Raw genomic sequence first — 15,900 nt, 5'->3', positions numbered from 1 at the left:
ATCACTCCAACATGGGCATGGAAATTACACTTGGGAAGGCATAGGAAATTAAAGGGTTTATTATACTCACAGGTCTTTGAGGAGAGAGGCATGGCGGCCCCACAGGGGGCCACATGGGAGGAGTGCCCAGGGGGCAGCTCCACCAAGCAGGGGGGAGCTGCGAGGGAGAGGACCTGTAGGCAAGTGCCTGTATTGGGGGTTAGCTGGAGTACACAGGCAAAGGCATGAGGCTTTTTATTGGTGTGTTTGAAGGTGACTAGGTCGTGGTCAGGGAGCCCAAGAAGGGGACCTGGTAACAAGGGCCAGCCTTACGACCTTGATCACTGCTCATGGTCTGTGTGTGGGGTGTTGAGGCATCAGGAAAACAGAAGTTTAAAGACGTGGAAGTACTGGGTGAAGCTGATTGCTGCAAGCATTCACCAGAAGCTGCTACCTACTCATTCCCGTCTGTGTCCTTCTCTTGCTCTACTGGTCCTCCACACTCTCTCGCATACGTAAAACAACTATTCCCTCACTTCCTACTCTATCTATGTCAGATTCTTTCCGGGTGCTAGGGACAGAGCAATAAATAAAACAAAATCCCTCTTACATTCAAAAGGGGAGAAGTCGACCATAGGTCTCCATGCGGTGAAATACAGCAGAGGCAGGGTGATGGGGCAGAAGGTGTGGTGCTTTGCAGAGCAGCCGGGGAAGGCCTGTCTCATAAGGTTGCATCTGAACAAAGGGCAGGAGGTAGGGAGGGGAAAAGCAGATACTTGGAAGAAGACGATTTCAGGCGGATAGAGCAGCCAAAGCAAAATCCTCAGGTGGGAGTGTGGGTGGCATTTTTCAGAAACGAGGAGACCACTGTGGCCATAGCCAAGGGGAAAATGGTAGGAGATGAGGTCACATAGGGAGAAGGGATCCCAGTCACAAAAGGACTTGAGGTTTTTGTTCGGGTGAGTTGAAAAGTCATATAGTGGACGGACATGTGTAGACAGATGCTTGGCCGCCAGGCACAGGGATCTGAAATCCATACACATAAATTTGCACATGGGCATCCACACAAAAAAATCCACATAAGATATGAATAATTCTAGGGGCGCCTGGGTGGCTAAGTCAGTTAAGTGTCTGCCTTCAGCTCAGGTCATGATCCCAGGGTCCTGGGATTGAGCCCCACGTCGGGCTCCTTGCTCAGTGGGGAGCCTGCTTCTCCCTCTCCTCCCTGCTCGTGCTCTCTGTCACTATCTCTGTCTCTCCTCTCTCCCAAACAAGTAAATAAAACCTTAAAATATATATATATATAATTCTAAAGAAGAAAGTCTGGGGCTTGATGATTCACAGATAGGTGTGTAGAAAGAGAAGGCAAGGAGGTATTGGAAGAGAAAGTAAAAAGATAGAAGATATTTGGGTAAGTGGCTCCCAGAAGGTAGAATTGAAAACAAGAATTCCAAGTCCCGGGCAGTGGGAAAGTCTCCATGTGCCTGGAAGCTGGTGTCTGGGTGCCATGTGGCTCTCCTGTAAAACACAGGATGTTCATTTCTCAAGGCAGAGAAGTCACAGAGAGCCAGGGGACATTGTCACGTTACTGGACAAAGGTTCACAGTCAACTTCCAGGGTTAATTTTTCCCATATCTGATTAGAAATTTGAGAGTAATAATACACTTTGGGATTCCTCTAAATACTCTTGGAACAATAGCGAACACGGGAAGTTTGTAGGTCCGATGCTTTTGGAAATAGTATTTTTATTTGGCTTGAAGAAAACCAAGCAGTTTTGTTCTCAAATAACTGACTTTGTTGAGAAAAAGTGGTCAGGGACTGGATTTCAGGAATTCATAGGCTGAAAAGTGGCTTATCAGAAGCCAGCAAACTTACCCAAATTAGCCCGTAGCTGGTTCTTTTCAGGGAGTGTTGTGCTCATTTCTGTGAAAAGTGCTTCTATGGCACCCCAAAACCTGATGACAAATGATGGATGGCATGACCCCCCCATCACGGAGATGAGCCCCTCCTTGGGGGCAGTTTTTTAGATATGAAAGCAAACACTATCTACTCTTTTACCAGGTGTCTTTGTCCCAAGGCCAAACCAAGGCGGAGCTGGGAAGAAGTAGATTTGGAGTGCTCCTTGTCCTCGCCTTCTTGGGGACCCTCTCTTCCAGAGGTTGGACTGCCAACCTATTTTCCTTCTAGTACACTCACGCTCTCCTCGGGAAGAAAAACGACACGTCCGCCACCATACAAGGTGCCCTACTTACGCTGTTCTTACCACTTGCGCATCAACCCTCTACAGTAGACGTAGGTCTCTGGTTTTACAGATGAGGTCTAAGGAAGTTATACTCAACATCCCCAAAGAAGCGTCTGATCTGAGCAGGTTCAGAGCCCGAATTCCCCATATCATAGCCCGTGGCCACCACCTCTGTGCTTTGGCACTTCTGATCCAGGGCCAACACTCTCTGGAGTGGAGAACACCCGCCACCCAGTGTGTTCACAGCCCCACGCCCTCCCCCACATCCATCAGTACATAGAAACAAGTATATTGCCTGCCTGGGAGCATTCCAGTCTCTGCTTTCCACTTTTGCTAATGTGGTTTTAAAAGTCAGTGGCGTTGTGGAGCGTGGTGACTAATTAATGAGACCTCGAATCCCTTTTAACTCGTTAGTAATTGAACTCACTTTAATTGTAGCAAGGTCTTAACTCAAAGAGATGACTCCCTGGGTGAAAACTGAAGGTCACGTGGAACGGTGTCGACATTATACATCACTAACCAATGCGGTGTGTTTGGTGAAAGTTTTCGGTACTTCTCAAAGTCCTGCCAGCTTTCTACTTAACACAAACACCGATTTGACAGAACGCTGGAGTGTTAGACAGGGTAGGCTAGCTGCGGAAACAACCCCCAAATCTTAGGGCAATAACAGAATAAAGGATGAGCTCTTGCTCATGCTGTGATCCAGTGTAATCGGAAAAGGGGAGGCTATGCTCTATGCCGTCATTCAGGGACCCAGATTCCTTCCATCTTGTGGCTCCCCCACCTTTTCTGAGTCCTCAGAGCTGTCCTTGTCCCTTCTATCTTCCGCATGTGACAGTAGATGGGGTGAGAGAGGGAAGAGTAGAGGGTCACACAGAATCTCAAGGGCCAGATCTGAATGTGGCAAACATCACTTTTCCTCTTTTTCCATCGGCCAGAACTTTCCACTGGCCCACACCATTGTAAGGGGGAGTGGGAAATATGCCCCTTCCACGTGCTCAAGAGAAAATGTATAGTCCCTACTCCATCTAGACCCTCAGTTCACCTTCTGTCCTCCTCTGGTCTGTTTTGGGGCCGGGATGGAAGCTCATCACTTAAGTTCAGAGAGCTACCCTTGGAAGTCCCCAGCCTTTGTGATCCCCCTCCAACACCTAAGACACACGCTGATGGCTCTTTCTCTTCATCATTAACCTCCAGGTTCAACCTTCTTGTGCCAAACCTGGGCCTAGAGAAATGACTTAACCTGACTTCCCCTTTCGATCTTAACCCTCTTGGGTGTGTGGTGCCCAGTCATGAGCCCTTCATCCATTGTGGGCCCTTTCCTGCACTCTTAGAAGCACTGACTCATTGCCCTAAAGCCTCGTGGACTGCCCACTTGCTCCTGCTCTTGCCAATTCTCCAAACACACTCATAAATACAAAAGAAAAAAAAATCCTTTTCTGGAAAAGAACTTCAAACAAGTAGAAACACCTTCGAGTATTTGTGAATAAAAGGGTGTAGTCTCTTATCTAAAGCATTAATGGATTGGAGGGTTCTGCTCCATTAAATAAGTGGGGGAGGGTAGCAAGGGCAACAGAATTGATTCCACTCTCTTCCCAGAAGGAAGATGGGGAAATTGGCCCCTGGTGATTAGGGGACTTTAGCGCACGGATATACTTACATCCTGTGCTTAGAGTGACTCAGGCAGCATCAGCTCCTGGGAAACCGGGACTCTCGTGGAGCGGCTCTGACTTCAGAAAAGAAAAGAGGAAGAATTTGCAGCTCGTGTGGCCTGTTCTAAATCTTACTAATGTTATAAACCTTAATTATTTTTTTAAAGGTTTTATTTTTAAATAATCCTTACACCTGATGTGGGGCTTGAACTTATTGCCCTGAGATCAAGAGTCTTATGCTCCACTGACTGAGCCAGCCAGGCGCCCCATAGCCTTAATTATTTTTAAAAAGGAAGGAGAGAGAGAGAGAGAGGAGAGAGGAAGAGGAAGAAAGGGAGGGAGGGAGAGAGGAAGGAAGGAAGGAAGGAAGGAAGGAAGGAAGGAAGGAAGGGGAATTTTCCTTTCCCCTCAAGCTGAACAGTGACATTTCTGGACCACAAGGGTGGCTGCCGGGCTGTGTACTTGTCTCTGAGTTGAACGCCTTACCATCAGCGCTCAGAGCAGACGGGGCTGACTGGCAATGCAGTTTGATTTGCAAGCCACCAGAGAGTTCTGCATCAATGTGTGTTCCTCAAGGCTGGCAGTGGAATAGTGATCCCCTCAGCCGGTGCTGTGGGTTATGGCTGATACAGACGCTATGCCGTTGTATCATCGGACCCTCACCGTAAACCATGAGGACACCAATGCTGACAGGGGATGGGCACAGTCACACACCTTAATCCCACTGTGAACCCTGCTCTCGGGCATTGACTCCTCTCCTTCTCCCTATAGCCCGACACCGCATGATGATTCTGAAACCATACGGGATTCTGAAGCGCCTTCTGAAATCATGCAAGTTAAATGCAGCTGTCAGCACTGACCGTGGTTTATGAAACTCTCAATGTTTCCTTAAGAATGATGTGCTTGAGGGCCTGGGTGGTGCAGTCAGTTCAGCGTCCCACAGTTGGTTTCAGCTCAGATGGTGATCTCGGGGTCATGATCTCAGGGTCGTGAGATTGAGCCCCGCATTGGGCTCCGCGCTCAATGTGGAGTCTCCTTGGGATTCTCTCCCTCCCTCTCCCTCTGCTCCTCCCGCTGGGGCTCTCTCTCTCTCTCTGAAATAAATAAATAAGTCTTAAAAAAAGAACGTTGTGTTTAACAATAACCCTCAGATAATTCGTGCAAAAAAATAAAAAGGGAGAGCTGGTCAATTATGCGTGAGGGATTCTACCTCCCATTTCTTTTTTTTTTTTTTTAAAGATTTTATTTATTTATTTGACAGAGATAGAGACAGCCAGCGAGAGAGGGAACACAAGCAGGGGGAGTGGGAGAGGAAGAAGCAGGCTCATAGCAGAGGAGCCTGATGTGGGGCTCGATCCCATAATGCCGGGATCACGCCCTGAACCGAAGGCAGACGCTTAACCGCTGTGCCACCCAGGCGCCCCTCTACCTCCCATTTCTGATGCTTGGCAGTCGTGTGCACATTGGAGTATCCGAAGTCCTGCATGGAAAGAATTGTGTTTGCCTTGTTTTAATTCACACACCCCAAGCTCATTTTGCTATAACACCTCCTTTCTCCCCTGCATAATGTTTCTTCCTCTCATAGAACACTTCAGGACACACCCAAGATTCCTTGAAAATTGATCATTAACATTCTGGTCATTCTCTGGTCACTGGAATATTTCTGGACATATGGGTTTTCCTTGTAAAGGTGATGGGGATGAGAATCTCAAGAGTGACTTCCCCTTGTCTTTCTGAAAACAGAGGAGAGCTCTTGCCCCTCTTGCCCCAGTGAATTATCCATCTACCTTGAAAAAATGTAAAACATAAAAGCTTTTATCTAAACTACTCTGAGATTTGCCCAACCCGGTCAGGCCTTTCAAGATGATCCTTTGAGGAAAGTTGTAGCCATGGCCACTGCTGCAGGAGCTTCTGCTGGTTGGTACACAGAGTGGGGATTCATCAGGAGAAGATCTTGGAGTTAAACATAAGTTGCACCTTGGCCCCTCAACCATGTGAAGCTAACAAGGACCCACAGAATGAATGAATGAATGAATGAATGATTAAATAAATAAAATCTTAAAAAAAAAAAAAGGATCCACAGAGCATTTCCAGGCCAGGCCAGGCTCTAAGGACTGATTTCTTAACAGTTTGCTCTTCTGCCATCTTTCAGGGCAGTAAATATGTGCCCGCACACATGGAGCTTTACCCAGAGCTCTGGCTGAGCGTGTTAAGAAATAAAGCATTTTTGATTGATCCAGCATGGTGGGGCATTCGATTCAGAGAGAACCATTAACACAAGGCCGCACTGGTAGTCATTCTTTAAAAGGGATCTCATTTGAACCGGCCAAGAAACCAAGGTGTGGAGAAGCTAAGTGCTAGAGTCTGAATGTTAGAGTCCCTCTAAAATTCATATGTTGAAATCCTAACCCCCAAAGGTGACCGTATTAGGTGATTAGGTCATTAGGGTGGAGCCTTTATGAATGAGATTCCCTAATCCCGTTAATGTCTTATAAAAGAGATGCCACAGAGTTCCCTAGCCCCTTCCACCAGGTGAGGACATGGCAAGATGGCGCTAGCTCTGAACCAGGAAGAAGGACCTAACAAAAATGCAGTCATGCTGGTACCTTGATCTTGGGCTTTCCATGTCCAGAGCTGTGAGAAAGGAGTTTCTGTTGTTTATAAGCCACCTGATCTATGATGGTTTGTCATAGCAGCCTGAATGGACTAGAACGCTAAGTAACGTGTTGACTCTGCCCAATGCAATGGAAAGAGTGTGTATGCTCACTGGGGACAGCACACTGGAAAGATTGGGAGTGGGTCATCTGTCATCTGCCCCTTGTTTAAGGTCAACCTTGGCAGCAGGCTCCTGCTCCATCCCCTTTCTTTACTTTTATCCTGGGAGACGCCCAGAGGGCACCCTCATTTCTAGCAACCTTCCCTTCCACCCGCTTCTCACACCCTCTCCCATGGCCGCCTCTTGGACATTTCCATCACCTGCAACTGCCCTACCGCAAAACCACCTGGGGCACGAGCCCTGGGCCTCCAGCCCGCTGCTGTGCTCGCGCCCACTCTGACCTTGTTGGATCTCAGCAGACCTCTATTCCCCGGGGCCTCGCCGGTGCTCATTTCCTAGCTTGGAGCCCACACTCCAGCATCGCAAGCACCCTCTTGCTAACACCCACTTTCGAATGTGTTCAACCTTCACCCACAGTAACAAATGTAATTTACATACGACCTAGGGCTCATCTGCATATGTGTTTACACACACACATGCGTACACAGGTCTCTCCTAGCTTTAACTCAATGACAGTTATTTAAAAATCTGACCCTGGACATCAGTTCTTACAACTTCAGCCCTGTGTCTCTCCTCGTCTTTATCAAGATGTTGCAAGAGTCATCTGTATAAACTGTGTTGTTTCCTATGGCTGCTGTCACATGTCATCACACGCTGGGTGCCTTAAAACAGCACAGGATTTATTTTCTTACAGCTCTGGAAATTGGGAGGTCTAAAATCAAGGTGTCAACTCTGCTGCATTCTTCTGGAGTCTTCAGGGCACAAGCAGTTTCCTCACCTTTTCCAGTTTCTAGAAACCACCTGCCTTCTTTGGCTCATGGCTGCATCACTCCAGCCTCTGTTGCCACTGCCACATTGTTTATCGACTTTGAACTTCTTGTGAGGACCTTGGTGACTATAGGGGGCCTATCAGATCTCCCAGGATCACCTCCCCATCTCCAGATTTCTAACTTAATCACAACCTCAGAGTCCCTTTTAACAGTGTGAAGGAGCATGGGTACCTCAGTGGGGGTGGGGAGGTGCTAGTCTGTCTACCACAGGAACCATCTGGGATTTCCTCAACCTCCACTCTCTTTTCAACCTTCCCCAAACTGGCTAGTGTCCCACTCAGCATCCCAAATGCCTCTCAAAAAGGTCCATGACATCCTCTGTGTTGCTGAAAGCCATGGAGAGTTCTAGTTTGTCCTTCTTCCTGACCTCATAGCAGCTTCTGACACAACGGGCCAATCAGAATGAGGTGTGGGAAGCACCTGTGGGGGACCCTGTGGTGTGAGGGCCAGTGGCCCGACCTCACGAGCATCTCCTGCCATCCCTCTAGCGTAGCGTCCAGTGTGCGTGTGGTTGGCTGTAGAACGTGCCATCCCACCACTGCCCTTGACCTGTCCATCTGCCATAGGCTCCATGTTCTCTAGTCTTTCTTCATTGGTTTAAAAGCATTGGTCAGATAACTGTAGGTAAAGGGTTTTTTTAACAAGCAGTTTTATTTACCCACCAAAAAGTGTACCGTTCACAAATGTATAGCTAGGTGACTTTTCACAAAGTAAAACATGTACCCACCCTTCAGATCAAGAGAAGCGCTTCGCCAGCTCACCCCATGTCCCCTCCCTGTCACAACCCCCTCTCCTCCCAAAGGTAACACTCTTCTGGGGAAGCCTGGGTGGTTTTGATTTTTTCTTTTTTTTTTCTTTCTTTCTTTCTTTCTTTCTTTCTTTTTTTTTTTTTTGTTAAAGATTTCATTTATTTATTTGACAAAGAGAGACAGCCAGCGAGAGAGAGAACACAAGCAGGGGGAGTGGGAGAGGAAGAAGCAGGCTCCCAGCGGAGGAGCCAGATGTGGGGCTCGATCCCAGAATGCTGGGATCACGCCCTGAGCCGAAGGCAGCCGCTTAACGACTGCGTCACCCAGGCGCCCCTGATTTTTTTCTTTTAAATGGACTTTCATTTGTTGAACAGTTTTAGGTGCACAACAAAATTGAGTGGGAGATACAGAGAGTTCCCAAATAGCCCTGGTCCCCACGCAGGCACAGCCTCCCCCCTCATCAACATTCCCAGTCAGAATGGTAGACGTGTTACAATCAATGAACCAATAGTGACGCATCATAATATGGACCAAAGTCAGGAGCTTACTCTGGGTTCACTCTTGGTGTTGTGCGTTCTGTAGGTTTTGACGATGTGTCGTGGCTCATGTCCATCACTAGAATATCATGCAGAGCAGTTTCGTTGCCTTGAAGTCCTCCGTGCTCCCCCTGCTCATGCCTCCCTTCCCCCAACCCTCTGACAATCACTGGTCTTTTTTTTTTTTAAGATTTTATTTGTTTATTGGATAGAGACACAACAAGAGAGGGAACACAAGCAGGGGGAGTGGGAGAGGGAGAAGCAGGCTTTCCATTGAGCAGGGAGCCTGATGCGGGGCTCGATCCCAGGACCCCGGGATCATGACCTGAGCCAAAGGCAGACACTTAACGACTGAGCCACCCAGGCGCCCCACCACTGGTCTTTTCGACCATCACCATAGTTCTGCCTTTTCCAGGATGTCATGTCGTTGGACTCACAGAGCCTTTGCAGACTGGCTTCTTCCACTCAATACTATGCTTTGACATTTGCCCTGTGTCTTTTTGCAGCCTCATAGCTCATTTCATTTTAGTGCTGAATAGTATTCCATTGTCTGGACACGGGCATGGGTTTTCGAAGAAGGAATTGGACCGACTCCAGAGCCGATTTTACCTGGTGTTAGAAATGACACACTGGCAGAAGGGCCTGGAAGGCCTCCAGAGGCCGTTCTCTGCAGTGAGCTTCTGCACCCAGAACATGGCCCTCAGACTACAAGTATGGCATGCGGTGGGGCTCAGGCCACTGCGGTGCATTTACGTCACGTTTTGATGTAAATGACCCCACGGAGATCAAGTTCTGTTCACAGGGAACAGACTACATGACAAATAGAAGAAAGGCAATGGCCCAAACAGCACAAATTTCTTTTCCACTCATGTAACGGTTCGTGGAGAAGGCTCTGCTGATCTTGTCCCATGAATCTGGGACCCAGGCCCCTTCCGTCTTGTGCCTCTAACACCCACACATCCTTCTCATTCCTTCATCCAGCTAGAGTAACACATGGTCTGTTGGATGAGCCATTAGGCTCAAGTCATCAGCTGAGGTCGCCTGGGAGGCTCCGTGGTTAAGCGTCTGCCTTCGGCTCAGGGCGTGATCCCGGCGTTCTGGGATCGAGCCCCACATCAGGCTCCTCCGCTAGGAGCCTGCTTCTTCCTCTCCCACTCCCTCTGCTTGTGTTCCCTCTCTCGCTGGCTGTCTCTCTCTCTCTCTGTCAAGTAAATAAATAAAATCTTAAAACAAAACAAAACATTTTAGTCAGCTGGTCATCAGGCGTGGTCCTGGTGAGTGATGTGGTGATGGATAGACAAGACAGTTTTAATGACGAGTTGGAAGAGGTGCAGGGGTGGGGTACCAGCCTGGGGAGCTTCGGGGCAGGTGCCAGCCTGGGCCAGCATCAGGGCAGCTCTGAGTTCCCTGGTGTGGCTCATAAGGGGAAGCAGAGATCCCACAAAGGAGGCTGGAACTTTCACAACTCATGGCTTTAGCAGGGTCTGCCTGTGTGTCCTGCAGGAAGATGCTGACCTGCTGTTGGACCACCGAGGTGTCTCTGCCCGGCCTCTCTTGGTGGTTGGTGGGGAGCACGGTGAGAGTGAGGGCATTGTTCCAACAAGCAGGACCCTGACTCACGGCCCCAGTGCCTGATGTCAGTTTTGCTGCTTGAGCCTGAGTCCGCTTCTCCAAGGGAAGCCAACTCAGGGTAGCTGACTTCTCGGCCTTCTTCTTTCAAGGGTGGGAAGGAGAAAGGGAGTTGCATTGAGAGACCTCGGGTCTGGGTTATATGTGAGGGTGGGCACTCCCACTCTTCAGGTTGGCAAGATCTTCCTACGGCAGATGACACGGTGCCTTTCACTGTGACTTTCAGGGAAGGTCAGGGACTGCAGTGGGTGCCCTTTGCAGAGAATCATGGTCAGAGGATTTTGAAACTTCCAGAGGGATAACTACAGCCCGGGCCGACTGTGTGGGAATAAGGGAGTTCTGCAACTGCCTTTCTCTGCACCCCCTCCACCCCCTCAAAGGCCAAGGGCTGCCAAACCCGTCTCCCACACACCTCACCAGAAAGTCCCTGGCTTCCCTCCCAGCTGCCTTGCAACTGACCTCATGAGGTGTGAGAAGGAGGAAAGGAATCTACATTTCAGATGAACCTTCCTTCCTTCTTTCTGAGAAGCGGTCCAGGCCACCCACACCTGCCAGGCCATGCACACGGCTCCTCAGAGCCTAAGGCCCTGTGGCTTGTCCAGTCTGCTTGAGAAGTAGCTGGGACCAGGAGCCTGTGTTGGTTTGTCGGGGCTGCACTAAGAAAACCGCAGGCTGGGGTGGCTGAAAACAGCAGACATTCCTTCCCTCGGGGCTCTGGAGGCTAGAAGCCTGAGGTCAAGTTGTGGCAGTGCCGGCCTACCTCTGGAAGGTTCTATGGTAGACTCTTTCCTTGCCTCTTCCAGCTTGTGGTGGCTGCAAGCAGTCCTTGGGTTCCTTGGCTTTTAGATGTTATCACACCAATGATAACGTGGCTGTCTTCCCTCTGTCTCTTCTCTTCTTCTGAGGACATCATCACACCTGTCAAGGACCAGTCTACTCCGTTATGACCTCATCTTAACTAATTACAACTGCAAGGACTCTATTTCCAAATAAGGGGGCATCTGAGGTTCCCGGTGAACATGAACTTGGGGTGGGACACTGTTTAACCTGTGACAGAGCCCCACCATCCACCCCTTCCCCGCCTTTCAGAGCAGGCCCTTACCCCATGCTGGGTGCCCTGCCTTGCTTTTCTCTCCAGGGCCCAGGAGTGGTTACCCCAAAATAAAATGGCATCCCCTCCCTCCAGGAAGACCTGGCCTTGCTAGTGGGAGATCAGAGAGCCCAAATCTCCTCAAGAACAGGCATCGACATGCCCAAGGAACACCCACTTGGGATTTTTTCCAGCTTCATAGAGATGCTTCAGGATTTCTTGGCTCCTGGCGAGTCCCAAAGGGAAAGAGTCCCCCAAGCCTTCCAATGGGCCATTCCAGATCAAGGTTTACAACCCAGATGGGAAACTGGCACCTGCTCCTTCAGCCTCACCTCGAGCCTGGTTTGGGGTCTTTTCCGTGGGAGCTGCCAAGGAAGCTCTGCCCCACATCTTCCTGGCTGACCAGCCCCTTCACCGGGGGAGCCGAGGTCCTCCTGCCCAGAAGGCTGTGGAGGAGTGGTGGGTTCCTGGGCCTCTTGTAAACCAGCTGAATATTTTCCAGGTTATCTAACCAAACTCCTGCAAAACCACACCGCCTATGCCTGTGATGGGGACCATTTGCATCTACAGTGCCCTCGGCATTCTACGATAAGTGTCCAATCGGCATTTTATGGGCAAGATTACCAAATGTGTCGTGCCCAGCAGCCTGCCTCCCAGAGGGAAGACGGCGTAGCCTGTGTGGCACCCACCACATTGCAGGTACCGCCCTTCATAGATGCTTTAAGATGATAAAATGGTTCTCTCTTCCTCTCCCGCCCCTTTCTCCCTCTCCCCATCTCTCTCTCTCTCTGTATACATGCTTGTGATTACATAGTTCACTCAAAGCAAACCTGATCCATGAAATCCCCAATTCGGACAAATCACCAATTTCATGGGTGAGCTATTGCTTCTCAAAAGGGTTCTTCACCACACAAGTCTAAATGGAATTCCTACTTCCTGGGGAGCTCCCTGAACCCACGTGCGATGTGAATTTATCCGGAGGCATATTCCCCACTGCAGTAAAGCACAGTATAGTCATATTGGGCTTTGACCTCCAGGACCACCCCTCCCGTCAATACCCCAGCACGGAGAGGGAAGGGTGGGGGCGCTTTCGTGGAGACCACAAGGTCTCTGGAGGCAGATGGCCGAGGTCATGATCAAACGCTCAGAGAATGCACTGGAGGAAGGGAAACATGGATCATGGTCATTCTTTCAAAAGTGGTTTTCTTCTCCAGGTGTAGATGATGACATTATTCTAGTTTTGAGCTACTTTGGGCAGCCTCTGCTGATGTATTCTCCCATTGGATAATACCAGGGATTTGTGGAGAGCGGCTAAGTCTTTCTTTTTTTTGGTTGGCATTAGTGAAAGATTTGGTGTAGGAGGAGGGCAGAGCTAATATTTCAACGGGGATTTTAGACTACTCCTGGCTCGTTGAATTGTTTCAGCCACAGAAACGCGGATAAAGGTAAATTTACAAGGAAGACTCAGGAGTAATGGAATTAGCGTAAGGCTGTGTAGCTCTCCCGAAGGCCCAAAGAGGAGAAGCAAAAATAATACGATAACGGAAGGACTTTTCTATTTCTCACACCATTTCTTGCTTCCATTACATGCATCGTGGTATCTGGGTCGTCACGTGATTGGTAAAGATACCCGCTGAGTAGCCAAAAGAATGTGTTTGAGCGAATTCCCTGGATGTGGGTTCCACATCCCGAGGAGAGGCCACATGTTGCTTCCAGGGACGAGCAGTGACTTTCCTTGTGTGCCCCACCCCATTCCTTCCCCTTGGCTGCCACTCCAGGAGCTGTATCCCTGTTGGCCTGCCCTCGTCCTTACCCCAACTTCCCTGCCCTCCCATCCCTGGTACCCAGGCCGTCCGCTGCTCTCCTGGGCACATAACAAGAACACCGGCCAGTGCCGACGGGAGCGCCTGCTCCGTGAGAGTAGGACTCCCGGCACCCTGGAGCTCCAGAGCTCGGGCACCGCCCTTACCCTCCAACATGGGTGCCTGGCTCTGCCCGGCAGGCCTGAGGGAGGATGTTTCCAGAGCCAAGCAGACAAGTTAGCATTTGTGAACACAACGCTCATGTTGTGCAGAAGGTTCGTTTGCCAGAAGCATCCCCGCGTGCTGCTCTTTCATCCAGAGATCAAGAGGTCCTTTATCTCGTGTCTTCTGACTGGCATTTGGGGACTGTGGCGAGTGCTTCTTCTTCCTCGGAGGGAAGGTGCCTGATGCGGGAGAGAACAGGTGTCATTGTCCCCCCAGGAGCCCCTCAGCTGATCTGGGCCGTGGCTGAGGGTCACCAGGAAGCCCCCCCGTGCATTTCTCAGCCGTGACACGGTTTGGAAACAGCCCTGCCTTGAGTCCCACTCCGTGGTTGTGATACGTTCGTGGGGCCACCTAGGGGCAGAGTCATTTCATGATGACCCTCGACCACGAGCATGTGTCCCGTCATCTGGGGGTCCTCAGGGTTTCCCTGGGCAGGTTTCCTGATCTCATGCACGTCTGCTGGGCCCCTGAGGGGGTTCCTGGTGGGGCTGGCCTCCTCCATGGAGAAAGTCCATGAGCTACTATGAGGGCCCAGGACTCAGGCTCGCCAAGCTGTGCCAGATTCAGTCCAACAGTAATAAGTAAACTCTTGGGAAACGTTCACCGGCCTTGGTGTCCTTTTAACAGAAACGGAGTGTAAGGCTTCTGTGGTGGTCACGGGCAGGGTTTGCTCCATTTGGGAAATAGAAGAGCAGCCGTAAGGCACTAGGCCCCGCTGGGACCCCGGGTAGGGTGTTCCATGAGCTTCTGCACAGCAGATTATCACTCGCAAAGGAGCGAATTGCCTGGAAAAAAAGAAATTGAGAGCAGGAGAGGAGAACTTTCAAGCCAAACGCTCAACAGCAAAGCCTGCGTATTCTGTGAAGAAAATTGCTCCAAAGGGAACAAATGGGTCCTGAGTCCTTGAGGTTGGCAGGGGCGGGAATCAGCTTTTTCATTTGCATCGGGGGGCCCGTGTTCGGGTCGGGGCTCCAAGGCCTCCCGCGAGTGCTGAGTTCTCCGTGGTCGGTGGCCAGCCGTTTGTGCGGCCGGACGGACAGCCGTGGCTGTGATGCCTCATCCCCACGGAGCTGCCCCAGCCCTGCCGGAAGGGCCCTCCGACTCCCGTCTCGCCCACACGCTGAGTTTCTCAACTCTTGCTCATGCTTCCCGGAGCCTCCCCAAGGCCGTACTTTTGCCAAAATCATCAGCAGCGCTCCCTTCAGCTGAGGCAGATCGCAGGCCGGTCTCCTGATGGGGATCTGCCACTAGAGGGTCAGGGTTCTTGTTCTGGGAAAGACGGGGACACTGGGAGCACCCCCGATCACACGCATACACGTGCTCTCGCCTTAGTCACAGCTCACGGCAGCTTGAAGCTTTGGACGCCCCAGACCAGGCCGACAGGTGTCTCTCCCTTCTTGGAGCCCAGAGCCACCTGGTGGGGGGGGTGTGTGGGATCTCACACACGCTGTGTGTGGTTTTCAAGCCTATCCCTTTTCTACCCCCTCATTTTAGAAGGTGCTGGATGAATGCCAGAGCCGGCGGGCCTGCCACCTCCTGGTCAATAGCCGTGTTTTTGGACCTGACCTTTGTCCCGGAAGCAGTAAATACCTCCTGGTGTCCTTTAAATGTCAGCCTAGTAAGTAACGTCCGAGGGGGCCCGCGTGTGCGGTGGGGGTTCCCTGTTTCATTCACGGCCCTCGTGGAGATTCTCTGCCAGCCGGTGTTGGTCCCACTTAGAAATTTAGAAACTTGTCAGTAAAGATGTCCTACCTGTTTCTGCAATGGGTCGTGGGTATTTGTGTGAATAGTTTGAGGATATTTGCGTGTGTGTACGTGGACAACCATGTCTCCATGTGCATTCTTGCCAATCCCTGAATTTAAAAAAATCCTTCCTAAGATGTAAAATTCAGTTGGACCCATGCTAAAGGCATCAGGGGTGTCAAGAGGCTGCGAGTGCTTTTCCCCCCAACGAGGGGCTGGTTCTCCTTTTCAGGGGCAGCCCACCCCCAGCTGCTTGCTATCACGAGAGAGCACAGCTGCCCCCCTGGAGGCCCTGCTTCCAGATCTTTATGAACCCCTCTTCTGCTTTCCCCAAAGCAGGGGCTCTGGACCCAGTTGTCTCTTCCTGAGGAGAAAGAAAACAGAAGGGTTTCTGGCCTGAGCAACTTCTTCTGCTCTATTCTTGCATTTTCCTCCACTGGCCTGTGTCACTGTAACACACGTTAGTTTTGTGATTAACCCATTGCAGTTCAAATGGAACTGCGTTTTAGCGAGTAGGTCGCACTGAGAGGCGGGCGGGTCAGCCCGAGAGGCAACCTCAACGTTAGAGGCTCCTGGTAACCCTTGAACAGGCTTGTTGAAAAGAAAGCAGGTTATAACAACACCGTTTAACCAAAGGATTATATTGA

The 15,900-nt window shown here is 50.4% G+C and overlaps 1 protein-coding gene across 7 annotated transcripts in view; it reads left to right on the top strand.

The window, feature by feature from the left end:
- Positions 1-15,900, top strand: part of EVA1C (eva-1 homolog C) — a 70,705-nt gene that overhangs the window by 21,117 nt on the left and 33,688 nt on the right. For 5 of the 7 annotated variants that reach the window (XM_040621027.1, XM_040621029.1, XM_040621032.1 and 2 more), the window contains 2 exons: positions 11,986-12,182; positions 15,005-15,128. The exons of the other annotated variants lie outside the window; for them this stretch is intronic. In XM_040621027.1, the coding sequence (XP_040476961.1) occupies positions 11,986-12,182; positions 15,005-15,128 (321 nt within the window). The remainder of the gene's footprint in view (positions 1-11,985; positions 12,183-15,004; positions 15,129-15,900) is intronic. 7 annotated transcript variants of the gene reach the window in all.

The sequence above is a fragment of the Ursus maritimus genome, unplaced genomic scaffold (assembly GCF_017311325.1).
Source record: "Ursus maritimus isolate PB19 unplaced genomic scaffold, ASM1731132v1 scaffold_4, whole genome shotgun sequence".
In the NCBI taxonomy this organism is placed as follows: Eukaryota; Metazoa; Chordata; class Mammalia; order Carnivora; family Ursidae; genus Ursus; species Ursus maritimus.
Note: the sequence above shows the minus strand (reverse complement) of the source record. Positions and strands in the feature narration are given on the sequence as shown.